Raw genomic sequence first — 26,261 nt, 5'->3', positions numbered from 1 at the left:
ACTGAAGATTTCCCACTCAGGAAGACCACCAGGACCTTCCCCTTTGTTACACAGCGCAAAGCTACTGTGCTACAAAAGATAAAAGAAAAGGCGATGTTTGCGGGCCCAGCAGTTCCAGAACAAGTTAGCGCGCTGATTCGGCTCTGCCTACAAACTCCCTCCGCCTTTTTCCAACCTCTTCTCTCAAGAAAAAAAAAATTATTTTTATATGTGTGTGTGTGTGTGTGTGTGTGTGTGTGTGTGTGTGTGTGTGTGTGTATGTATAATATACCCCCACCCCATCCCCTTGCAAGAACTCGCAGTTTGCAAAAAACGCATCGCAGAAACCAAGCAACTAAACTCTGTAACTGAGCTCATGCACAACACGCATGCGTCTACTAAGCCCAGCCTCCCGGGACCGACTTCATCCCCGGCTCCGCCTACCCACGGGTCTCTCTACCGCAAGTGCGCTTCCTGCCCGGTACGGAAATGGACGAGTCTGACGTCATATGAAGGCGCCGACAGTTCCGAAGGCTACAGAGGCTACACGTGAGCCATGGATACGCCGCTGAGGCGCAGCCGGCGGCTGGAAGGCCTAAAACCTCTGTCTCCAGAAAACCTTCCTGTCCCCGAAGTCTCTCGGGCGAAACGGGCTCTTGTAGATTTCAAGTCGAACTCAGAAGAAACAGGAGAGCTCAAGTCTACGAGAGTTCCACCACTGAGCCTTCCGTCTCCCGGACCTCAGCCGGAGACGAGCCCCGGATCGCCCTGTCCACCACTGAGCCTTCCGTCTCCCGGACCTCAGCCGGAGACGAGCCCCGGATCGCCCTGTCCACCACTGAGCCTTCCGTCTCCCGGACCTCAGCCGGAGACGAGCCCCGGATCGCCCTGTCCACCACTGAGCCTTCCGTCTCCCGGACCTCAGCCAGAGACGAGCCCCGGATCGCCCTGTCCACCACTGAGCCTTCCGTCTCCCGGACCTCAGCCAGAGGCGAGCCCCGGATCACCCGGTCCTAGACAGGATGCAGACGATGGGTCCCCACAAAGGCAGCCAGAGCCTCACCCCGGGTCCCTTCAACCTCATCAAGATCTGGGCCTGGAGTCACCTGCAGGACAGACAGAGTCGAGCCCGGAATCCCCGCAACGAGAGCAGCCATCCAAATTACCTCCCCCACAGGGAGAACTGGACTCTGAGGCGGCCCACGCTAAAGAGGAGGTGATCCCAGGATCCCCCGAGCCTTGCCCGGGCCAGCAAGCACCGGGTCCCGAGCCCTCTCAGCCAGCACAGGAGCTGACGGTCCAGGCACCTAGCTCCCCAGAGCGCCAGTTGGAGCCAGGCAAGCTGCCTCCGGCGGGAGAGACAGTAACAGAAAGTCTCAACCTAAAGAAGCGAGTTATAGCCTCTCCCCAGGCCCCAGCGTCCAAGAAATTGAAAGAGAAGGAGGAGCTTCCTGTAATTCCGAAAGGGAAGCCCAAATCCGGGCGTGTGTGGAAAGACCGCTCCAAGAAGAGGTAAAGTGGGGGTAGCATGGGTGATGTGTTGGGTTCTTAGTACATTTGGACCTTGCCTTCGCCTGAATGCAATCCAAGGGTTGTAAAGAGTTCACCCGAATGAAATTAACAAACACGATCATAATGTCAAAATGCCCTAAGGTCGGGGAGGGAGATAGATCCTCAAAGATCATTTCTTTAATGTCTGCCCTAGACGGTGTTCTTTTGAGCTTTCTTCCCATCCTTTTTTTATTATGAGGCAGGGTCTCACTGTATAGCACTGGCTGTCCTGAAATTCAGAGATACACCTGCTTCTGCTTCCCTAGTGCTGGGTTTATAGACGTGCCACCTTTACCTTGTCCGCCACATCTCGTGTGGCAGGCAGAGCAAGAAAGGCGGCCATTATATGAACATAGTGAGGTCCTTTCCACTGTTGTCTGCTAGCTGTTGTCTTTGATAAAAAATGTATCATGGGACACTGGTTATGTATCACGGTAAGGATGGCCAAAGAGAGAGGCTTTCATAGCCAGCAGCACATGTAATCATCTACCCTTTGGAGCAGGTGTTACTAGGATTGGTGTTGTACATCTGAGGAAGCCAAGGCTCAAGGAGGCTAACTGAGACACGGGATGGGAGCATAGGTTTGATTGCAAAGCGTGTGAGTGAACCCGTTAACCTGCTTCTGGTGGCCAGCTTCCCTTGGGTTCCAGCCTTCTTAAGACATGAGGTCTTCCCTGTCCCTTCAGTGCTGGGGCATGGGAGTGCTCAGTTTAGATTTCTCAGTAAAGGAATGAGGAAGGAGGCTCATGTGGAAAGGACATTGTTTAGGCAGCAGGGGAAGAGAAGTGGCATTCAGTTGAAATGTCCACTGTTGTGACATGGATGGAGACAGTGTCTGTGACAATGTCTGGAGACATTGTGACAGTGTCTGGAGAAGGAGAAGTAGGGTTCAGTTGAAGTGTCAGCTACTGGCCAGAGACAAGAACTCGTAAGAGTAAGGGAGCAGGGCATCAGAGATTTTAAGAAAATGACGTTGAATAAGGGTGGACCGTGCGAGGCTCCGTGCAGGCTCTTTACAGAAGTCATTTTGTTATACTCTTAAATCCTAAGCGCAGGGGATAACCCCTCCCGCAAGCACACCCCATTAAACAGAGGAAAGTGAGGCTTAAAGAGAAAGGCACCAAGCGGAGAAACTTTGAAGCTGTTCCTTTTCCCTGTCCGAGCAAACCACAATACAGGCCACTGATGGCCACGGGTGACCAGCCAGACGGGCTCGCACACAGAAGGGCGCGGTGGCTGAGAGGCTTCCTTGCACAGGCTCGCATAGGCAGTGAGTAATGGGCTCGGAGCCTGTCTTCCATCTCCAGTAACTAGTGCTGAACATCAACTCTGCCTCAGTACTGCAGTCACGAGCCACATTTTTAAGAGTAGAAAGGAAGTCCACAAGGCACCACTGCTCTGTGTTTAGGAAGCTGGGTCTTGAGCCAGCTGGCGAACTTGGCAGGAGAGGAGCATGTTTGTATCACTATTGAACCTTACAGTGGGAAGGGGACAGAAACAGGATGCCTATGGATAAGCCTGGTGCCAGGTTCCAAACTGTGTGTGCCAGACTCCTAGGAAGGAAGCAGGTGGCTCAGAAAGGCCGTATTGACCTTTGTCTGGTCAGCAACAGACTGCCCAGCATGCACCAAGCCTTTAGACACAGGGTTGGCTTGAGCTACCCTATAACAGGCAGGTAAAAAGGAACTCCTACAGGAGTCAAGGTTTTAGTGTAGGAAGCAGAAGGGCCACTGTGAACGGATCTGCTGAGGAGCCTTAGAGTTCTAGGGATAAGATGGGGGAGAAAACAGGCCCATGGGACACCCAGCACACTCAGCAAGGAGTAGGAGAGAGACCAGACATGAAGGCTTGTCTTCATTTTATTTTTACTTTTTATTACAGAAAAGGAAAGAGCTGAGTTTTAGGAGTCCTATCACCAGTTGCAACAGTTTTCAGCATTTCATGGCTCAGCTTAATCTTCTGTTCCTTGTCCCTGCACTTACCCCCTCCTGGAATGTTTCAGCCCACCCTAGAGTGTTCTTACAGATGTCATCTCCATTCTTCTATGACTCTAAGAACATTTGACTCTTCAGAAAAGCCACACTTAACAGAAATCCCCAAATCCCAGTTCTCTACCTTCACATCTCCCAAACTGGAGAATAATCTGAATTTGTTACAAAAAGGCCTTGTTATTGCACACCCCTCTAGGGCATGAGTATCTCATTTCCAGAAGCATTCACTCCGAGCTTATCATGTTTGGTGGCAGCAAATTTCACAGCTGAGGCTATATTAGCACAAAAGGCTTCAAGTCAGCCGGGCAGTGGTGGCGCACGCCTGTAATCCCAGCACTTGGGAGGCAGAGGCAGGCGGATTTCTGAGTTCGAGGCCAGCCTGGTCTACAAAGTGAGTTCCAGGATAGCCAGGGCTATACAGAGAAACCCTGTCTCGGAAAAAAAAAAAAAAAATCTTCAATCTACACTCAGGAATGAGAGGACTTTTGAAGTCTTGGTTAGTTCCTCTGTAGAGGAAACAGGCCTACATGCTTAGCAACCTGTTCCATCCTAAGTTTCTGTAGAAAGCTGAATGCCAGGCAGGTAGGAGAGGACAAGAAGCAGACCCAGAGGGAATGGGTGGGTGGGGGAACACCCTCATAGAAGCAGGAGGAGGGGGGATGGGATAGCGGGGCTCTGGGGTGGGGGAAGAAGGGGACCAGAAAAAGGGATAACATTTGAAATGTAAAGAAAATATTCAGTTAAAAAAGAAAAAAGAGCAGACCCAGAGCTCAGTGAGAGCAGTGTATGAAGGCAGCACCACAGAGGTCCCCCAACTGCCTCCTCTCCTGCCAAGGTTCTCCCAGATGGTTCAGGACAAGCCCCTGCGTACCTCCTGGCAGCGGAAGATGAAGGAGCGACAGGAGAGAAAGCTGGCTAAGGACTTCGCCCGACACCTGGAGGAGGAGAAACAGAGGCGCCGGCAGGTAAGGGACCATTCCTCCAAGCCTGGATCCCAGACGACAAACACTTATCTGCTGCAACAGACACTGGACAGGCACATGATAGGCACAGGAGTATGACTTAGTCAGAGCCCCTGGTCATGAGGGCCCCAGAGGTAAGAAGAATAGTCGAGGGTCATGATAGGATTCCCACTCTACCATCCAGCTAAGCTTCTGCTCTCATGGACATGGAGGAGACCTGGAAGTAGAGTGAGCCTGAGATAAAAGCCAGCAGGCCAACTTGGTGGCAGCAGCATTCAATGTGGTGGGGTCAGACCCCTCTCTGAGACCTGCTTATGAGGGAAAAGCTTGCCTCAAATTTGTCACTGTCATTCTAGAAGAGACTCCCACACACCACCATGGAGATGGTCCTTTCACTTTGCTTCCAGTTCACTCCCCTTTCTACCATCTCAGAACCAAAAATGTCCTCATTAGAGGTTCATGATCATGAGCTAGAGACTTGACAAGCATGCACAGAGCCTTGGGCTCAGTCACCAACACCACAAAGGCTTATTCCCAACACCTTTAGCCTCCAGGAAGTCTTGAAAAGAGCCCCAGTTTTACTTTAGCAGTCAGTACTGAGTAAGCAAGGTCATACTGGGTTGGTTAGCAGGATTGTCCCCAGGACCGAGTTCAGCTATCACTGCTAGTCTGGTGAGCCCAGGGTACAGAAGGAGCACTGATTCAAATGACTTGTCTCAAATCTGTGGTTCCAGCTTGGCCACTGGGTGGAGGGATGGACCAATCACTAAGGCATCCCTCCACCTAGCTTTGAGTCGTTCCAGATCTAGCTGGCACTGAGGCCCTGTCATTTTTCCTGTGCAGCCTAGACTCCTGCTTGGCCAAAACAGTTGCCAACTCGTGAGCAACTAGAGAGGTGCATCCTCCCAGCCCTCCTCCTAATACATAGGAGCACGGGTCACTTCCTCCCCAAGGGCCCAGGCCAACCCCATGACCCCAGGTTGTCAGAGCCACAGAAAGACCTAACCACATAGCCATCAATGTTGGAGCCATCATCCATGCCCTAGCTCTGCTAGTACAGTGGCAGGAAACCCTGGACTTCCCACCCCCAGAACAGGCTCTGAGTGTCCCTGGAGAGCTGGTACTATTTCAGGCTTTAGTCACACACGTATTTCTTAAGTCAGCCTGATGAGGTAGGTCCTGTGGTCAACTTTACTGTAGCAGTGAGGAAGTGAAGGTACAGGCTCAGCCACAGCACCCTAATTCGAAAGTAGAAGAATGAAGACTCAGGCTGGACTAGGTTCCTCCAGAGCCTTGGACAGTTCATCCTTCCCACCCCTACCCAGGGCCAGGTGCGGAGCCCAGCTGTAACCTGACCTTGCATTCTCATTCTGGGACACCTGAGCCAGGGCAGAAGAAAACCTGGAACCAGCCCCAACCTTCTGGCAGCTAGCACAAGGGGCCATTCTGCTTGTATGTGACTTCTGAGCGGGAAGGCACCCACATCTTGGCCCATACAGTCATCCTGTGTAAGACCCTGCCTTCAGGGTCTCTGATTTGGAACTGGGTACTCTTGCCGTGGTGGGCCTCAGCTCCAGGCCCTCATTGCAGGCATTGCATCCCTGTTCTTCCCCCAGAAGTGCCTAGGCCTCTACCCTTCCTCCTAGGATTGTGTCAGTTCTCACTCACCAGTGGCCTAAGATGCCTAGACCATCTCAGTTCCTAGCCTGAGATTGCTCTTCTCTGTGTTTCAGGAGAAGAAAGAGCGCCGGGCTGAAAACCTGAGACGCCGTCTAGAAAATGAGCGCAAGGCTGAGATTGTCCAAGTGGTGAGTACCCACCCAAGGGATGCAGGCTGTGGCATGGTGAAAGAGGCCGTTAAGGTGCTTGGGCCCCCTGTATTACATGGTTCATTGTCCTGCTGCAGTTCTGGGCCCTTGCCCCCCTCCCGTCTCCTTTTCCTCAAAGATAAGCAGAGGGTTCTCATCCACACTGATGCCTCCTATTTCCTCCTCAGATCCGCAATCCTGCCAAGCTCAAGAAAGCAAAGAAGAAGCAGTTGCGTTCTATTGAAAAACGAGACACCCTGGCCTTGCTCCAGAAACAGCCACCCCAGAGGCCTGTAGCCAAGGTCTGAGTTCAGGACAGTCCATAGGCCTCAGCAAACAAGGCACTTCTCAGGCCACTGACTGACACCTCTCCTGGAGCCAGCACACCAACGCTGTCACATTAAGACGGAGACTCCAGCCCAGAGGGAACTGACGACTATGCTGGGACTCAAGAGAGATTTAACTGTCCCCATCTCCTTTCCCGCCTGTTCCAAAGTGCCTTATAGTCATAAACTGTTGCTGGGTGGTTGCAGCAATGCACACCTTTTATCCCCGTGCTCAGGAGACAGAGACAGGCAGCTCTCAGAGTTCGAGGCCAGTCTTGTCTATAGAGTACAGGATAGCCAGGGCTACACAGAGAAGTCGTATCTAAAAAAAAAAAAAATCAAAACAACAAAAGAGGTCTTCAGCTGTGAATTCTTGTTTCCCAGTGAGCTAATAAATCCCTGACTTGGGGTCCTGGGTGTTACCCACGCCTGAAGGTCTGCTGTCAGAAGTCAGTACCTCCATTTTTTCAGTGACATCTTGGCCACTTGTGGATTCTACTGATTTGGTCCCCTCAGTCAACTGAAGCTAGCCTTTCCCTAGTTTAGCACTAAAAGATTAAAGTAGGGTGTTACAGGGAGCTGAGTTTCTCTCCAGCACCCCTTTGCCACACTGGACTGTAGAAGCCTCGAGGCTTGAGTCATACCTACCTGCTCTATTGCAGAGGTGTTTATTGGTATCTGCATAAGTACAGCTCTGGGCTCCCCGAAGGACAGAAGCCCCTGCCCCACTTGGCTTTCATTATCATAATAAACCATTGAAATAATGGTGTGACAGGTACACTGAGTAAAGCAGGAGGGACTTGGTGACATTTTACTCTCCAGTTTGAGAAGCGCCTGCCACAGGCTTGAGGCCTGCTCAACACAACTGACAACCAGCCTGGCCTTGCGTGGTTCAGGAGATCCTGAGACTACCCCATCCCTGTTCCATATTTACCAATTTCTGACATCAGCTCCCCTTCCCCTAGAAGGTAAAGAGGAATCAGCCAGCTTCCCTGCAGTCTATGATGGGGAGGACATGAAATGTGTGATAGAAGGTCCATGACTGGCACAGGTGCCCCTCCTACCTGTAGGTTGGAAGTGATGGCTGCCAGGCCCTCTCCCTGCCAGGCAGCTAATAAGGGTAGGTTGTTCTCTCTGCCTAGAATTGATCCAGTGCTGCTGAAAGCCAGCAGCAGCAGCCCTAAAACTGGGCAGTGAAAATCCCTAGTGGGAGTTGACACATCCATATCACCATATATAACAATAACAAGCTGACTAGCAAGGTGTGGTTAAAGCACCTGTCTCAGGCCAAATGGGGGATTAAAAATGATGGCAGTTGGCTGGTCTCAACCCTTTTCCTCTCACTGACCCCCATAAATACTGATTGGCCGACTCCCTTTGTCCCATTCACAAAGCAGGGAGTTATGAGATGCAGGCTGTGAGCTTAACCTGTGTGATTCCCAAGTGCCTTGGGCGAGCTGCCAGGAAGGTAATAGAAATACAAAATTTTACCCGACCCTTATCAGTTACCCTAGCAAGATCCCTAGGCAATTAAGTACTTTTGCTCTTAAATGTGTAGAAACCTGGAGGCCAGCAGTCAAGAGCCAGGTAACTCCTCGATGGCTACTTTTGCATCTTGTTGCTCTCCCAGGTCCATACTGCAAGATTAAAGTGTTTTAAAAGGACTGCTTCAATTCACCTTGCTCCGGGAGATTGAGTCACTCAGGACACTTCCATAAGCTGGTTGCCTGGACCCTCCCCAAGACTTGGGCCTGGCATTGGCTATGTACATTTTTAACTGGGTTTCAAGAGAGAGAGACCCAGGATATGTTGGCATGTCATCTGGGCTGTGCCGGTCTAATCCAAAGTACAGCTCAATGAGCCCTGTTTCTCCAGGGACCGCTCAGACCCTCTGTGGGACCTCTGCACTGCCACGCCTCATCCAGCCGATCAAGCGGGTTGGACGCAGTTGGGGAATTCGGTCAGCCAGCAGGAGGGTAGAGGCTGGGGTGGCGGTGGAGGAGGCGCGGCGACGGCGATTGCGGAGCCCACCACTCTGGTCGCTGTCTTCTACCAGCACGCTTTCAAGCACCGCGCGTAGCGAGCGCCGCAGTTTGTACAACATGTCGGGGCATGTGAACACATAGAGCAGTGGGTTGACCACGCTGTTGAAGAAGGCCAGGCTGGTGACAAAGGGCAGCCCACGTGACGCGAGCTGCCGTAGCGTGGTGACAGAATGGGCACGCGCCTCCAGCAGACTGAAGATGTGGTAGGGCCCCCAGCAGAGCACGAAGGCAACCACGATGGCCGCCACCAGGCGCACAAAGCGGCCTGTCCTCTGGCGACCACGGTGGTGCAGTCGCAGGCTCACGGCTACGTGGCTCGAGGCAATTATGGCCAGAGGTACCATGAAGGCCAGCAGGAATTTGCTGACCGCCAGGGCCTTCTGGCGGTAGTCGCACGTGGTGTCGCGGTCAGGCCCTGGATTCCAGAGCAGCAAGTTGTAGTAGCACATGATGCGGCCATCAAGCCGCGGGATGGTGTCTCTGAACACGAAATATGGTATTGTGTTGAGCACCGCCAGAGCCCAGAGCATCAGGCAGACTCTGTGCGCGACCGCCACCGTGCGGTGGTTCTGTGCCCACACTGGCCTCACCACCTGCAGGCAGCGGTCCAGGCTAATGGCACTGAGCAGGAAGCCGCTGGCAAACATGTTGAGGAAGAAGACCGAGGAATGTAGCTTGCAGAAGGTAGTGCCCAGCTCCCACGAGTGGCCCACTGCCAGGAAGTAGGTGAAGAAAGGCAGGGAGGCGGCGGCTAACAAGTCGGATAGCGCCAGGTGCAGCACCCAGGTGGTGACCACTGTCTGGCGCATGCGACAGCCCACCACAAACAGGATGAGTCCGTTTTCCACCAGGCCCAGCAGCGAGGCCAGCCCGTGCAACAGCACCGACACGTGGTCGATGTAGCGGAGGCTAGAGTTGCTGTGGTTTGGAAGCTGGACCATCTCCTCCAAGAGTGGACAGAGCGGCTTCAGTGTGACGTTGGCCATGGCAAGGTGGAAGAAAGGAGGGCTGAGCCTGTCACCCAGGAACCAGAAGAAGCCTGCAGCCTGGGCAAGAGATGAACCTATCTCAGAGTTGCCAGTATTGCCTGGTAATAGGGTGGACACTAGGAATCTGTGAGGATGAGGGACGGGAGTAGTACAGTTTGGGGCAAGCCAAGTGTAGTCTTCCTGAGCCTAACAGTCTCTAGTTTGTAGGGCTACTGGAACAAAACGAGAACAATTTAAAAAGGGCATGGGTAGAGGGGGGAAATGTAAGTGCTTGCTAGAGAAAATATAAGTGTGTGCTATGCAAGCGTGAGGAGCTGAGTTTGACCCCAGAACCCAGGGATAAAGTAGGGTATGGTACACGTGCTTGTAATCTCAGTGCTGGAGAAAGACAGGTGGATCCTGAGGGCCCACCGGCCACCCAACCTAAACTACTCAGTGAAACAGGTCCCAGAGACCTTAACGTAAAAAGACAAGGTAGGGGACCAGAGGGATGGCTCCACAGCAAAGCATATACTGCTTTTCAGGAGACCAGTGTTTGACTTCCACTACCCATATGGGGCAGCTCACAACTGCCTATATAATTCAGTTCCAGTGGATCCAACCCCTCTGGCTTCTGCAGACACCTGCATTCGCATCCGTACCCACAAACACACATACACACACACTTTACAATAAAATCTTTTTAATGTGGACAGATCCTAAGCAACATGACTCAAGGTTGATATCTGATGTATACACACACATACATAAGCCTGCATTCATGTGTACATACACACATACACAATTTAAAATAATAAAAATAAGTCATTTTTTAAGGTGACTGCTTTTAAGGTTGATTTTTGGCTTACACACACATACACACACATACATACACATACATGCACAAGAGAACTGACATAAAGCAGGCACTGTATCAATTCCATTTTGATTACTATTAAGCACTTGTCCAAGATCACAAAGGTCAGGCCATGCAGGACCTATTTTCCCAGTCTCCAAAACACAGAAAGGTAGCCCCTCCAATGAGACGGGAGGTTTGTACCACCCAGCCCCACAGGCCTTACCTCTCTGCAGTTCCTCCTAGAGAGCAGTTGTCAGCCTCAGTGACTGATCGGGTGTGCTGATTGGTTGAGACCAGGGGAGCTGGCCCTTCCTCTGATAGAAGGAGAGGAGATAAGATAAGAGGACAAGCGTGAGACCTGGCTGGAGGAACTATCACACAGGAATCTGGGGAAGGCAGTGACAGTCCTACCTTTCCCAGGAAACCCATACCCATTTACTCACCCACACACTGGGCCAATAGGCACATTAAGCAACAACTAAGGAGCTCTGGACAAGCCAGGTTCTCAGCCTCATGGAGAACCCCAGGACCCGGTAACGAAGCTGGGACCAGGGAGGGCTAAGGGAATCACATTGTATACTCTGCCGCAGAGAGGAAATGAAAGCAGGGTGTGCCAGGCACCCACAACCCTCCAGGTACTGTGGTAGATCCTGTAATAGATGTTATTTCTTGTGACTCTGGAAGAAATGTGCCAAGACTCTCTCCATCCCATTCATTGTACAGTTGAAAAAACTGAGACACAAGAGTCTAAAGTGCTTGTTGAGCCACGCAACACAGACATGTGGAAGAGGGATTGTTCAGTCCTCAGGCTACTGTCTATCTAGCTTTGAAAGTGGGATGATAGAAGAAGAGAAGGAACTGAGCAGTGGTGGCGCATGCCTTTAATCCCAGCATGTAGGAGACAGAGGCAAGCGGATTTCTGAGTTCGAGGCCAGCCTGGTCTACAGAGTGAGTTCCAGGACAGCCAGGGCTACACAAAGAAACCCTGTCTCAAAAACACCAAAAAAAGAAAGAAAGAGAGAGAGAGAGAGAGACAGAGACAGAGAGAGAGACAGAGAGAAAGAGAGAGAGAGAGAGAGAGAGAGAGAGAGAGAGAGAGAGAGAGAGAGAGAGAGAGAGAAATGGAGAAGAGCAGGAAATAGGAGCTTGCCAGAGACCTCAGAACCCCTCTTTCTAACAGAACTCCTCTTTCAAATTCTATTGGCCAGAATGGAAAAATCTACACCCTTCCAGAAGCCACTGATCTTCCTAGGGTGGAGCTCTGGGACCCCAACCTAGAAGATCCCTGACAGAATACCTATTGGAGCTAGGTCAAAGGGAGCAGGCACATCTGACATCTTTGAGCTCTATGAATTCTTACTGATCCTACTTTTTAAGCTTTAGCGTCTGCAGAGCAGTCCTACTCACATTAATCCAATGAAAGGTAGCTTTTTAGAAGAGAAAATTGAGGTTCAGAAGGGCAGAGAAGCTGGGACAGTGCTGTGGAGGGAGACTGAGGTTTTCCAGGATCCCAGCAGACAGATGTGAGCTATTCTCTTTCTGCTGTGAGACATCCCTTCAAGCTGCACTGTCAGTGTCATGGGATGCTCAGAAGACAGCGCTCCTGCACTCTTCAGAACCACCCATTCTGATCCCTCAGGCTGTCTGAAGACAGTTTCAAGACCCGGGATCTTGGGGCACCCAAGCAGCTAGGATCCTGTTCTACTGGGAACCCCAGCTTTTCAACACCCTGAGCATGAACTCAACTTCCAGCTGGGTGAACTTGTCAGTTTCTCTAAGCTCACCAAGTGATCCTGTCCCCTCTCCTGAGATAGCATGGTGGCCATGATCAGACAGCTCACACATTGTGTCTACCATCTAGATAACACCCAGGAAAGCACAATCCTTCCTTCTGCGCATCAGGCCCCACCAGGCTCTTAAGCTCATCCAGCCCCTTATCACTCCAGCTAGGAGTAGCCCTCTCTCTAATCCTGAGAGTGCACCAAGGCTGCCCAGCCCCTGGAAGGCTGCCTCCTTACCGAGCCACACAGTGAACACAGTGAGCACAGGGTTGAGTCGTGAAGGCTGGCAGCTTCTGAAAGCAGCAGGACTGAGCACCAGGCGAGTGGCAGGAGGAGAGTGAGCTGAAGGAGGAAATAGCTGTCAGCCCCAAGAGTAGGGGCGGGGACACTATGTTCAAAGTCTTTCATCTCCATCCAGGCCACCAGCCCCTGGAAGCTCCTCTTCGTGGAGGAGCCTCTGGAACCCAGAGGACAGTGTTTTAAGTCCTTTACTGCCAATCCCCAGACACCACGATTCTCCAAGGAGAAGCACTCCAGCTCTTCTGAGGCAGCATGGGCCCCTGTCCCCAGAGAACTAGAGGAAACGTAGGGGCCGTGGGAAGAGCACAGAGACCCTTGGTCAGGAGGTCAGTCATTTCTCCTGTGTGCTGCACCGGTGACCAGGAAACAGGTCTTCTCATAGCAAGTGGGAAGGATGAATTGAGGCAGGTCAGGGGAGCATCTGGCACGTAGTAGGTGTTCACAAAGACAGCTTCTTTCCCATCCACAGAAAAGTGGGCAAAGCAGGTAGCTGCTTCACAATAAGGGAAATAGAGCCCAAGTCCAGGGGAGGAGAAGGTCGAGTCTTAGAAGTTTGCATTTTAGCCAGGCATGGCGCTGCACATCTTTAATCCCAGCACTAGGGAAGCAGAGGCAGGTGGACCTCTGTGAATTCAAGGCCAGCCTGGTCTGCAAAATAAGTTACAGGACAGCAAGGACTGTTACACAGAGAAACCCTGTCGTGAAAAAACAACAACAAAAGGTTTACATTTTCTTATTGTCTTGACTTGTGTGAGTGTGTATGCACACATAGGTGCATACATGTGTGTATGCACTCATAGGTGCAGACATGCAGGTGCAGATGAGCATGCATGTGGAGGCCAGAGGACACCTCAGCTGTTGTTCTTCAGGGGTCAGCCACCTTGTGGTGCATGTGTGTATGTGCAATATATGTGTGTGCGTGCATGCACTGTAGTACACATGTGTTTGTGTATGGCGACCAGAGATCAACATCACGTGTCTTCCTCGTCATCCTCCACCTTATCTTTTTTTTTCCAGATTTATTTACTATATTTTATGCTGCGTGCAGGCATCTTGCCTGCATGTGTGTCTGTGCACAATGTGTGTGCAGTGCCCATGGAGGCCAGAAGAGGGCATAGGACCCACTGGAGCTGGAGTTACCAGCAATTGTGAACTGTGATGTGAGTGCTGGAAATTGAATCCTAATCATCTGGAAGACCAATCAATGCCCTTAACCACTGAGCCATCACTCCACCATATATATGTATGCCTGTGCTCATGTGTGTAATATGCTATATATTTATATAAATATAAAAATCAATAGCATCAGTGCTATGCCAGCATGAGTGTTCCTCACAGTGCCTTAAGACACAGGTTAGCAAAGACCTTGGTTGTCCAGACTCTTAGCCACATAAAAGGTCTGTCTCCCTTGCCCTGGTCCATGATACATGCAGCCCTTCCTAAAAGTACATAGTCCTACATATTCTTGGGATAACATTCATCCATACCTGAATCTAGACTCTACCTATAGGCTCATGGTTTGCTTTCCAGCTGGTTGTGCAGTTTTGGGAGGCTGTGGAACCTCGCAGGCAGAAGTATGACAGTAGGAGTGAGACTTTATGGTTAGACCTATCCCTTAGTTCCTAGCTAATACTTTGATTCCTTTTTCAATGTGATGTGGGAGGAGGCTTAGAACCCACCTGTAGCTCCAGCTCCAGGGAATCCAATGCCCTCTTTTGGACTCCATGGGCAACTCTCACATACACACTCAAACACACACTCACACAACTAAAAATTAAAACGAACTTTCACAAGGTCTAACTTCTGTTCAGTCCCAGCCTTACGGAGGTTGGTGTGCAGCCTGCTCACTGAATTAAGAAAGAGTCCCTTCTTTCCCTGACAGACTTATCTTAGCACCAAGGCAGGAGGCTGTACAGACTTCCCTCAGGCTCTCAGCCCACCCCTGAGTCCTCCCCAGCACGCCTTTGTGCAGAGAACATCCTGCTCGGCTTCTATGGCAACCATGTTAAGGGGCTCTCATCCAGATAAAATCCTTCCTCTTCTGCCTTTTCTCAGTTCTAATCCTGTCATTACTCTCACGTCCCAGCCCTCCCTGAGGATCTCTTATTGCTAAATAAAAGTTTCAAAGCCCTAGCAAAGTTACAAAAACAAACCAAAGAAAGGATTCCCTGAAGCAAAGCTCCAAGGCATTTTTGTGAAGAAGTGAAGGGCACATACCCTCTTCCCCTTGTCCCAGAGGGGCTTGTGGGATCCTGGTTGACCACGTGTGGTGAAAAACAGCTTCCCTCAGCATCTACTGAGCCAAACTCCTCTGTAGATGAGGTGACAGAGGTGTGAGAAAGGATGTCAGCAGGATGTGGCTCATGCCTCTTACTCTAGAGTCCCAAAATCTGACTCAACACTGCCCACTTCAAGAAGAAGGGTGCCAGAGCAATGGGGGTCCTGGGGAGCAGGGTCGCTGGTTAGGAGTGACAGGCAGAAACCATGACTGGTCAGCAGTCCTGTTTAGCCTTAAAGTAGGAGGAGAAAGACCAGTCAAAAGGAGACCAGGAGGCCATCAAAGCTGTCAGCCCTCCCTGAGATCAAATGTGAAAAGACAGTGACTGAGGCCTTAGGAGGGAGCTAGCATAGCATTGACCAAAGCTCCTCAGGCTGGGGAGAAGACCCACTCTGTAAAGTGTTTTGCTATGCAAGCGTGGGGACCTGAGTGTGGATTCCTAGAATCCACATGGCCAGTCAGACACAGCAGCACACACTTGTAAGCCCAGTGCTGGCGACAGACAGGTCCCTGGAGCTCACTAACTAAATTGGTGAGCTCCAAGTTCATTTGAGAGGCCCTGTCTCAGAAGATAAAGATGGTATGTATTGGCTTCTATGTGGCTATTAGCTGTTATGCCAATGATAACCAAGATAAAATCCATAGAACCACAGAGGATAGGTATAGAGTAGGGGACTAGAGGGAACTGATAGCTTTTGTTAGAAAAAGAAAAAGAGGACTGGAAAGATGGTTCAGCAGTTAAGAGCACTGACTGCTCTTCCAAAGGTCCTGAGTTCAAATCCCAGCAACCACATGGTGGCTCACAACCATCTGATGCCCTCTTCTGGTGTGTCTGAAGACAGCTATAGTGCACTTACATATAATAATAAATAAATCTTTTTTTTAAAAAGGAAAAGAAAAGATGGTTGTGGATGGATGTGAGGAGCTGGAATGGAAGGCTCAAGTGCAAGGGGGGGAGAAGAAGTTGGGGAGGGAATATGGGGAGAGACAGCTAAAATTAAGGGCCATTTGAGGGAGTAGTATGGAAATCTAACACAGTAGAAACCTCCTGATATATACATATATGAAATTGCCAAATAAATGAAATTGCCAAATAATGGGGGAGATAATTCCAACTGGCCATCACTTGTCACCAAGTACCAGGATTGGGTTACATCTAACTGAGTTGTTAGCCAAAAGGGCCCCATAGATCACTCTTCAAAACTGACACAATTCATTGAACATGGAGATGTCAAGCTGGTGTCTACATAGAGCCTTCACCCCTGTGTTCCAGCATCTTTGGTACAGTAAGGTACTCAGCACGCTATCAAAAGAAAATCACAAATACCAACCCAGCCACAAATCCTTTATCTACACTGGTGTGCTGCCTGCAAGCTAGACCTGTGCAATGGCAGCACAAAGCTTGTAGGAGTAACCAACCAATAACTGATTTAAGACCCACTCCGAGAGATGAAACCCATACCTGACACTGCTTGGGTGGCCAAGAACCTAGGGACATGAGGTAAAACCAAATACTGCTGTTCTAAAAAGAGGGTGTGGCAATAAGTAATGTCTAATAACATTTCATCTATTCTCACGGATCAGTGCCTTGCTCAGGCATCATCACAGAACCTTCTTCCTGCAACAGATAGGAACAAATACAGAGATCCACAACCAGACACTACACAGAGAGTGAGAGACCTAGGAACTCTCAGCCCAAAATGAATGTCTCTACCAAATGCTTCCCCTCAGAGCTCAGGGAACCTGGAAGAAGAGGAAGCAGAAAGAGTGTAAGAGCCAGAGAGTGTGGAGAACGTCAGAACAGGCCCTCTGAGTCAACTTAGCAAAACTCATATGAACTCACAGAGACTGAAGCAGCAAGCCTGGGGCCTGGATGGATCTGCAGCAGGTCCTCTGTGTATATGTTACAGCTACTTCCAGTGTAGTGTTTGTATGGGATTCCAGAATGTGTGAATGAATAGGTCTATGATTTTTTTTAATTTGTCTATTTTATTGCATATGGACGATTTGTCTGCATGCACATATATATCTATTTACACACAAGAAGAGGTTATCTGACCCCATGGGGTCTCTGATTCTTGTGTCTTCTCTTGGGCTCTTTTCCTTCTGTTGGTTTGTCTTGTCCAACTTTGATGTGATAGACTTTGTTTTCTCTTATTATATTTTGTTATATTTTTTGAATGAATGAATTAGTGAAAACCTAGCCACTATGATAAAGGTATATCATTTATGCCTTCTGGGAGAGGAAAAAATCAGCTTTCTCCAAAGGAGTGACACTGAATATATCAAGCACTTAAGGACAGGACAGGTCTCATGTTCAGGAATAGTTAAGTGACATATAGTGAACTCCACAGGCAGTGTGTGTGTGTGTGTGTATGTGTGTGTATGTGTGTGCTGTTATTGGCTACAGTTTGGTGGGTTTGAGTGGTTTTTGGTTTTGTTTTCTTGGTTTGAGGGGATTTTGTTGCATTGGTTTTAAGTTTTTTTTTTTTCTTGAGAAAGAACTTAAAGTTGGGTGAGTAGGGACAGGAAAAGGATTAGGAAGGACTTAGAGGAAGGAAAAATAGATTTAATTTTATATGTTATAATATATATATTATAAAATTACATATAAATAAAATATATTTAAATTTTAAAACTTTTAAATAATAAAGATATAATAAACAATAAATAAATAAAATTTACTTTTTAGTTAGAAGAAGAGAAAGGAGGAGGAGGAGGAGGAGGAGGAGGAAGTGGAGGCCTTGTGAGAGGGTTCTGCAAGCATGAGGACCTAGTGTGAACCCACAGCACCACGTGGTTCTAAGCCAAGTGTGACTGCGCATGCCCGTAACCCTAGCTCTAGGAGACAGAGACAAATCCCTAGAGCTCTTGGGCCAACCAGCCTAAGCCGAACCTTTGAGCTTCTAATCCAGTCCCAGCCTGGCCCAGAGGGAGGCCATGAAGGCTAGCCACTGTGGTTGTCTCTTGGTGTCGTCAAGATGCAGCACATCCATGGGATTCAGCCTGCCTGGTGGCATAACACCTACAGCTATAGCTGCCCTGAAAGAATGACACATCAACTGAAAAGAGTCATTCGAATCAGAGACCTCTGAGGGTGAGGGGCAAGGGTTGGGGTTGCAAAGCCATGTTAGCCTAGATTCCCTATGCAGCTAGAAGACAGGGAGGAAGAGGACTTCAGACCCAACACATGCCCAGTTCCGTGTCTGTGATCCCTGACATCTGGAGAGAAACGTTGCCCACGCTCCCACCCACTACCTTGCACACTCCACAGCCTGAATCCAGCACTTCTTCACGGCGTCAAGATCAGTGCTACAGGAATAACAGGAGCAGATCCTACAGGGCCCTTCACTTCTTCTGCCATGTAGAATCAGAGCCTGTGGTTTCCTAGCACATGGATCCTGGAGAACTGTGTGTGAGGTGTGGTCTGGATGCCTAGTAGGAACATCCAAGGCCCCTCAGAATCCAGCACTGTGTCCCCCATTAAAAGAGAAATGACCCCATAGACTCAAGTGTTTGAATGCTTGACCCATAGGGAGTATGACACTAGTAGTAGGTATGGCCTTGTTGGAGGAAATGTGTCACTGTGGGGGTGGGCTTTGAGGTCTCCTATGCTCAAGCTACACCCAGTGTGGCACACAGTCTCCTTCTGCTGACTTTGGATCAAGATGTAGAACTCTCAGCTCCTTCTCCAGCATCGTGTCTGCCTGCATGCCACTATGTCCTACCATGGCAATAATGGACTAGACCTCTGAAACTGTAAGCCAGTACCAATTAAATGTTTCTTTTATGAAAATTACCCAGGTCATGGTGTCCCTTCACAGCAACAGAACCCTAACTAAGACGACCCAGTCCCTGCATCCTGTTCCCCACACTCAACTACCCTACCCTTCTCCCAGCTTCCTGTCTTTGTCTGGACCTGGAATGTCCACCTATGCCTTTACCTCCTGAAAATACTCACTGTGGGGAAAAAAGACTGGTGCAGCCTCCCAGCTGCATTAGAAAGCAGGTCTTTTGAGTTCCTTTCTGGCCACTTTTAAAGAAGTCAACCAAAGAGGAAGTGAGGTGAAATCAGGAAACCCTAAATCTTCTAGGCCCAGCTCAGTGGCCCCTGGAGGTGCCTCACAGAGGAGTGGCCGGGTGGGATTCTACATGACATCTTGCAGAAGACTGACAGGGCCCACCCAGAAGCCACCATCACCCATAGAAAGAGACCACCTCCTCACACAGCCAGCAGGCCCACACATTCCTCCATCCTCTCCGCTCCTCCTTATCATCAGTCAGCGTTCATCATCACCCCTGCCTGCTCTGCACACACCAGGTCATGCCCATGACCTTGCTCATAATGTCTGTCTCCCGCCCTGGACTATTAGTTCTGCCCCCCCCCTACCTTTGGTGCACTCCTAATCACCCTTCAAAGCCCTGTGCAAAAGTTGCTTCCTCAGGGACATCTCTGCTCACCCCACCTCTTCTCTGCCCTCCCAGTTTTCACTTGACTCATTGCCACCCTTGTTCTCCATGGCCACTCTTTGCTCCCCACCCTCACGATGAACAGTATGAGAGGCTGTTCATATGTTTACTCTGAGGCTCCAAAGCTGAGCAGGGGGCATGGGAGAGCCCCAAGACGGGTCTGCACAACTGGTGCTGGAATCAGTGTGCAGACCCAAAAGCTCCACTAGACCTCACAGAGGTCAACGCTTCCTCCATCTAGTGGGCCTGCGCCCAGCCCAGAGTCTGCTACAGCTCTCCCTGTGACTAGTGATGGGCACAGTCTTGGAAACAAAAACAATAGAGGGACAGCAAGGAGGATGAGTTAGGGTTTCAGATTGGCTCAGTTGGTAGAGCACTTGCCTAACATGCCTGAGGTCCCAGGTTCCATCCCTAGCGCTGCACACATCCAGCAAGGCTTTGTGTCCTGGCATTCCAGCACTTGGGAGGTAGAGGCAGGGGGAATCATTCTTAACTGCATAGGGAGTTTAAGGCCAGCCTTAAGGAAAGAGAAGAAATAGAAGGAGAAGGAGGAGAAAAGAAAAAGCAGCCACGCCGGGCAGTGGTGGCGCACGCCTGTAATCCCAGCACTTGGAAGGTAGAGGCAGGTGGATTTCTGAGTTCAAGGCCAACCTGGTCTACAAAGTGAGTTCCAGGACAGCCAGGGCTACACGGAGAGACCCTTACTCAAAAAACAAAGAGAAAGGAAGGAAGGAAGGAAGGAAGGAAGGAAGGAAGGAAGGAAGGAAGGAAGGAAGGAAGGAAGGAAGGAAAGGAAGGAAGGAAGGAAGGAAGGAAGGAAGAGAAAGAGCAGCCAGACCTGGACTTACCCTCTACCTATGTTCTGTCCACATACAATTTAATCCTCACCATAAGAACAGCCATATATTAGTTCCCTGGTGATATAATAACAAGTTCTCACACACTCAGGAGCTTTTAACCATAGATGTTATTTATTCTCATGTAATCTGGAAGCCAGAGAAGTCTGAAGTCAAGTGGTCAGCAGAGCCACATGCTGCCATAGAATGGCATTCATCCAGACATTCAGCCACCCAGACGTGTCCCATCCTCCTTTTGCCCCTAGAATACACTGAGTTAGCAGAGAAGATGAAGGGCATGGATAAGTGATGCTCTAATCTCACTGCATCCCAGCTGTGTTAATTTGTTATGTTGAGACAGGATCTCATGTACCCCAGGTTGGCCTCAAACTGACTCTGTAGCCAAGGGTGACCCTGAGCTTCTGCTCCTCCCCCCTCCACTTCACAAATGCTGGGGCTATAGGCATCCTCTTAGCCTGCCTTATTCGTAGTCTCACTTTGCAGATTAGGAAAGTGAGAGATGGCTCAGTGGTTAGAACAAGCATTGATTTTTGAGAAGACACTAGCTTGAGACTCAGCATTCATGTCAGGTGCCTTACTGCCACCTGTAACTCCACCTTCTGGGATCTGACACCCTCTGTTGGGTCTGCATACACTGCACTCACCTTCACAAATTCAGACACAAGCACATACCTATGCACATAATTAAAAAAGAAAAAAGAATGAAGTACATTCCTGGGTCTGGACTTTGAGCTCCTTGAATTCCAGAACCATGGAGGCATGGCTAGCCTGGTCTACAATGGCCAGTTCCTGACCAGCCAGGGCTACATAATGATACCTTGTCTCAGAGAGAGAGAGACAGGGAGAGGGAGAGGGACAGAGAAAGGGGAGGGAAAGGGGAGGGGGAGGGAGGGAAAAGAAGAGGAGGAAAAAGAGGAGGAGGAAGAGGAGGAGGAGGAGGAGGAGGAGGAGGAAGAAGAAGAAGAAGAAGAAGAAGAAGAAGAAGAAGAAGAAGAAGAAGAAGAAGAAGAAGAAGAAGAAGAAGAAGAAGAAGAAGAAGTAGCAGCCAGGTGTGGTGGTACAGGCCTTTAACCCCAGCACTTGGGAGACAAAGGCAGGCAGATCTCTGTGGTTTTGAAGTCAAACTGGTCTACATAGTGAGTTCCAGGACAGCTAGAGCTACATAGTGAGATCTTGACTTGAATAAACCAGTAAGTAAAAAGAAAAAATCAGCTGGACATGGTGGCGCACACCTTTAATCCCAGCACTTAGGAGGCAGAGGCAGGCGGATTTCTGAGTTCAAGGGCAGCCTGGTCTACAAAATGAGTTCCAGGACAGCCAGGGCTACACAGAGAAACCCTGTCTCGGGAAAAAAAAAAAAAAAAAAAAAAAGGAAAAGAAAAGAAAGAAAAGAAAAGAAAAGAAAAGAAAAGAAAAGAAAAGAAAAGAAAAGAAAAGAAAGAAAAACTCCAGGTTAAGATGTCTGCTGCCAAGCCTGGTAACCTGAGTTCCATTCTTAGGCTCCTCATGGTAGAAGAAGAGAATGGATACCCCAAAAGTTGTTCTCTGACCTCTGTATATGTGACCGGGCACATGTGTGCATGCACACACAAAAATATAATTAATTAATTAATTAATTAACTAATTAACATAGGAAGACATATGTAGTGACAGACCCCTGTAGTCTCAGTACTTGGAGGCAGCAGGAGGGACCATCACAAATTAGAGACTAACCTGGGCTATGCAGCCAGTTCCAATCAAGTCAAGGGTATAGAGTGAGATTCTGTTTCAAAAAAACAAAAGCACATAAATATAAGAAAATACTTAATTTAATAAATGCATTAAATATAAACAAATATTGAATATTAATATTTATAATATAAATATTTAATGAGACCTGGGCACTTTGGCTCATATCTATAAGGCTGTGATAGAAAAAGCCTGGGTTCAAGCCTGTCGTCTATAACTGAATAAGGAAAAAATTCTGCTTAGCAACCAAAACCCTATAAATTCAGAATGGTCACTATCTCCACTTGCAGAGGAGAAAAGCAAGTCACAAAACAGACAAGACACTTTGACAGTGCCCAGTTGGTGAGTTGAGTGGTTGGATCCTGCCCAGGACATCTCTGGTACCCAGGAGCGCTCACAAGGCTGTGGAACTGTAACCAGGATGGTTTGGTGCACTTTTCTCAAAGGCATCTGCGTGAGTTTGCTTTTCACACAGTGATAAAGCATCTGAGAAAGTCAACTCACGAGGTTAGGCATTTTACCTCACTGTTTCGGAGCTACCAACCCTTGGCTCATCGCTGCATTGCTTTGCGAGCACTGGGAGGCAGATCGTGATGACAGAGCAAAACTGCTCACCTCACGAAGCAGAGAAGCCGAGAGAGTGCAGAGAGACTGGAGTCCCAGTGTCCCTTTCCAGGTCAGGTCTTGAGTGTCTGTCATAACTTGCTTCTACTACACCCTGCCTCCCAAGAGTTCTAGTACCTCCCATCAGCTCTGCCACGGGCTGGCAACCCAGCTTTTGGCGCTCGCTCGACCCCTGAAAGACTTTTAAGATCCAAACAAACAACATAACTGGGCAGTGAACAAGCTGCCGCCTCCTTCTGCTACCTTTTTTCCCAGGGCCCACAGTTAGAAAACAACTCTGTTATCGCTTAATTCCACCCCAATCGTCACTATTCTCAGTCTTTTTTTTTTTTTTTTTTTTTGGTCTACAGTCCAGGGAAAAGCAGTCATGTGACCTTCCTCTCATCACTTGCTCAGGCCCTGCAGTGAAAGCCAGACAAAAATCCAGGCTTCTCTGCTCCTTAATTGCTGCCCTCGCTGTCTAACAGTGGGAAGAGTGCTCACCACACAACAGGAAGGTAGGAACACTGGGGTCAGAGAACACTATCCACCAATTCCCCCTATACACACAGACACACTCACTTAAAACAAAAATGTCCCAGGAGGGACAGGGTGTGTGCACAGTCTCTAAACATCTACTTCTAAGATTCTTGACAACGACATACAGCCCTGTATGTCTGTAACTTTCTGTAGAGAAACCTAGCAGCCACTATTAAAACCCAGTGACCTGGCCAGTGACCCTTGTAAAGCAGGGAACTGGGACACACAAATGGTGTTTGGTGTTTTATTACAGCAGCCAGGCTGACTACAACGGCCAGAAATGTGTAATCTAGTTCCCGGATCTAATAAGAAAAAAACACCAGGCAAATCCACACAGCAAAGTAGCAGGTCCAAAGACCAAGTGTGTAAATGACAAGGAAGACAGGTGGACTGTTCCCACCAGAGAAGGCACTCCTGATCCTGGATGGCATCCCAGACTAGGACACGCTTGTCTTCTGCTATAAAAGCATTGTGGGGTGGGGGTGGGGAAGCGGGAGGAGCGTCCAAGACAGGGTTTCTTTGTGTAGTTTGTACTATTCTGCAACTCACTGTGTAGTCCACACTGGCCTCAAACTGAGAGATCCATCTCTGCCTCTCTGCCTATCCTCTGCCTCTCTGCCTCTCCTCTGCCTCTCTGCCTCTCCTCTGCTTCTCCTCTGCCTCTCTGCCTCTCCTCTGCCTCTCTGCCTCTCCTCTGCCTCTCCGCCTCTGCCTCCGCCTCCCAAGTGCTGGAATTAAAGGCATGTGCCACCACTGCTATAAAAGGCTTTATCTTTAGGACTGGGGGAGAGGGCTCAGTCATCAGTTAAATAACTTGCCTGGCAAGAACAAGGATCTGAGTTCAACCCCGAGTTAAAAATCCAGGCCTGGCGGTGAACATTTGTGATCCTAGTACTGGGGAGACAGAGACAAGCAGGTTCTATAGCCCAGCCTGAATGATGAACAGGGTGAGTTCTAGGCTAGAGAGACACTGTTTCTCAAAAAACAGGGTAGATGGCTCCCGAGAATGATGCCCAAGATTGATCTCTGGCCTCCGTGTGTACCAGGGCCTCCTGAAGGGTAGACAAGCACCATGAACTGCATTCCCAGTAGGAGCCCTGACTCAGGTTTTGTGTTATTGTTGTTGTTGTTGTTTGGTTTGGTTTGGTGGGTTTTTTTTAAATTTATGTATGAGTACACTGTAGCTGTCTTCAGACACACCAGAAGAGGGCATCAGATCCCATTACAGATGGTTGTGAACCACCATGTGGTTGCTGGGAATTGAACTAGGGTCCTCTGGAAGAGCAGTCAGTGCTCTTAACGGCTGAGCCATCTCTCCAGCCCTGCTTGGTAGGCTTTTTTTTTTTTTTGAGACAGGACTTCTCTATATATCCCTGGTTATTCCAGAACTCACTATGTAAACCAGGCTAGCCTTAAACTCACAGAGATTCACTTGCCTCTGCCTCTGTAACGCTGAGATTAAAAGTGTGTAGCACCATGCTCACTTGCCTGCAAGCCATTACTCTTGAAATCAGCTTTCCTTCCCATGCACTTGTATGTGACAGTGTATATACACATAGAGAGAGAGACACACACACAAATCTTTATCAACACAGATGTTACATGATACATGATAAAATTTGTAGATTAAATGAGTGTCAACCAGTGTTGATTTCCTGATTTTGATCAGCTTACCATAGATACATCCTTTTTCTAAAAAAATGTATATTCGAGTAATTAGAGGCATTTTGCACAGTCTGAAGAATGATCTGAGATAGCTGTTTTGAACGAGTGAGTTTAAGTGTACAGCAAAAGTAAAAGATAAATAATATGGAGCAGAGCAATGGCCGCAGCAGACAGATAGCAAACACCACCACACCAGGCGCTCAGAGCATCCAACAGAGAGGACCAGAGTAGCCCAAATGAGAACCAGAGCAAACAGCAACATCACCAGTATCATCATCTTCCGGCAGGAAATGCGGGGGGGGGGGGGCGGGGGGGGGACCCCCGCTGAGGCAGGCAGCCAGAGTTCCCAACTGAAAGAGTACCAGGAAGAGTACAGAAACCCCACTGGTTGAAACTTCCAAAGAATCACAGAGCAACCATACCTACCATCAAAGCCAGCATGGACGGATATCCAGCAGAAACCAAGTGGGGAACCCTGTTGAACAGTCAGTCATGTTAGAGCCTGCCTCTCTGTGTGCATTAGGACCCACAGCCTCTCTTTCTCTCTCACGGCAGGCATTTTTATATTGTAGGATAAGAAATGGTAGCCTCAGCTGGAAATAATTTATGGTCTAGTGAGTCACCAGGGTGCTCTGTTTTTATTCCTGGACCTTTTGATGTTTTCCTTTCTCCTGGTTAGAGTTGGAGGACCAGCCTAACCCAGGTCAGGGAATTTTGGAGGACACTTGACATAAACATGTTTGGGTCCGAGATGGGAAGAGGAAGCCATCCCCACTTCCAGAGCCAGTTTCTCAGTGAACAACTCACCAACATAATTAATGTACGTGACAAGAGATAAGGAAGAATCCATTTGCACAGCTCAACTACCACAGAAGAATATGTGCTATATACACACAAATATACGCACACAGATACTTGGAGAAAGCAGGGGATAAAAAAACTGCAAGCAAATTCTTTTCTGTGAGCTTGAAAAGCTTGTGTTTGTTGTTTGTCTGGTTTTGTTTTGTTTTGTTTTGTTTTGTTTTGTTTTGACAGAGTTTCTCTCTGTAGCCCTGGCTGTCCCAGAGCTCATAGAGTTAAAGGCCTGCGCCATGACTGCCTGGCTGCCTTATATCATTTTAAAGAGACCAGTTTAAGGCTGAGGATACAGCTCAGTGGCAGTGTTTGCCTAGTACCACAACAGTAAAATAAAGCATCATTCCTGTAGAAGAACCCACATCCTGGCAGCTTTTCCTCTTCATCTTCTCCCCATCCCCACCTTTCTCTACCAAGCCCTTAAGGTGTATTGTTGTGTTGTGTGGTTTGTTTAGTTGTTGTTATTGTTCAGTTGTTGTTGTTTGAACACAGAGTATTACATAACCCAGGCTGGCCTCAAACTTGCTATATTACAAGATGACCTTGAAATCCTGATCCTCCTGCTTCCACCTTCAAAAGAGTGTTGAGGTCACAGTCACCACCTCCAGTGTATATGGCGCTGGGGACTGGATCGGGGCTAATGCATGCTAATCAAGCACTCAACTGCGCTGCCTCTCCAGCCCTAAGGCCCCACT

At 49.0% G+C, this 26,261-nt stretch overlaps 2 protein-coding genes across 5 annotated transcripts; one reads left to right on the top strand and one right to left on the bottom strand.

Annotated features, from left to right (window-relative positions):
- Positions 1-502: 502 nt before the first annotated feature.
- On the top strand, positions 503-8,288 carry Ccdc86 (coiled-coil domain containing 86). Its single transcript, NM_023731.3, has 4 exons — positions 503-1,491; positions 4,357-4,486; positions 6,217-6,291; positions 6,480-8,288. The coding sequence occupies exons 1-4, from the start codon at positions 536-538 to the stop codon at positions 6,597-6,599; spliced, it is 1,281 nt and encodes a 426-aa protein (NP_076220.2). The 5' UTR covers positions 503-535; the 3' UTR covers positions 6,600-8,288.
- On the bottom strand, positions 7,258-25,250 carry Ptgdr2 (prostaglandin D2 receptor 2). 4 transcript variants are annotated; one of them, XM_011247148.3, is made up of 4 exons: positions 25,138-25,250; positions 21,889-21,937; positions 10,713-10,803; positions 8,273-9,708 (listed from the first exon to the last, which is right to left on the bottom strand). In XM_011247148.3, the coding sequence occupies exon 4, from the start codon at positions 9,646-9,648 to the stop codon at positions 8,500-8,502; it is 1,149 nt and encodes a 382-aa protein (XP_011245450.1). In that variant the 5' UTR covers positions 9,649-9,708; positions 10,713-10,803; positions 21,889-21,937; positions 25,138-25,250; the 3' UTR covers positions 8,273-8,499. The 4 variants fall into 4 exon arrangements, with proteins under 4 accessions (NP_034092.1, XP_011245450.1, XP_006526758.1 ...); NM_009962.3 differs by lacking the exons at positions 21,889-21,937; positions 25,138-25,250 and adding an exon at positions 12,508-12,609 and having other exon boundaries at positions 7,258-9,708; XM_006526695.4 differs by lacking the exons at positions 21,889-21,937; positions 25,138-25,250 and adding an exon at positions 11,897-12,047.
- Positions 25,251-26,261: the final 1,011 nt, after the last annotated feature.

Source organism: Mus musculus, chromosome 19 (assembly GCF_000001635.26).
Source record: "Mus musculus strain C57BL/6J chromosome 19, GRCm38.p6 C57BL/6J".
Classification (NCBI taxonomy): Eukaryota; Metazoa; Chordata; class Mammalia; order Rodentia; family Muridae; genus Mus; species Mus musculus.
This window is presented reverse-complemented; position numbering and strand designations above follow the sequence as displayed.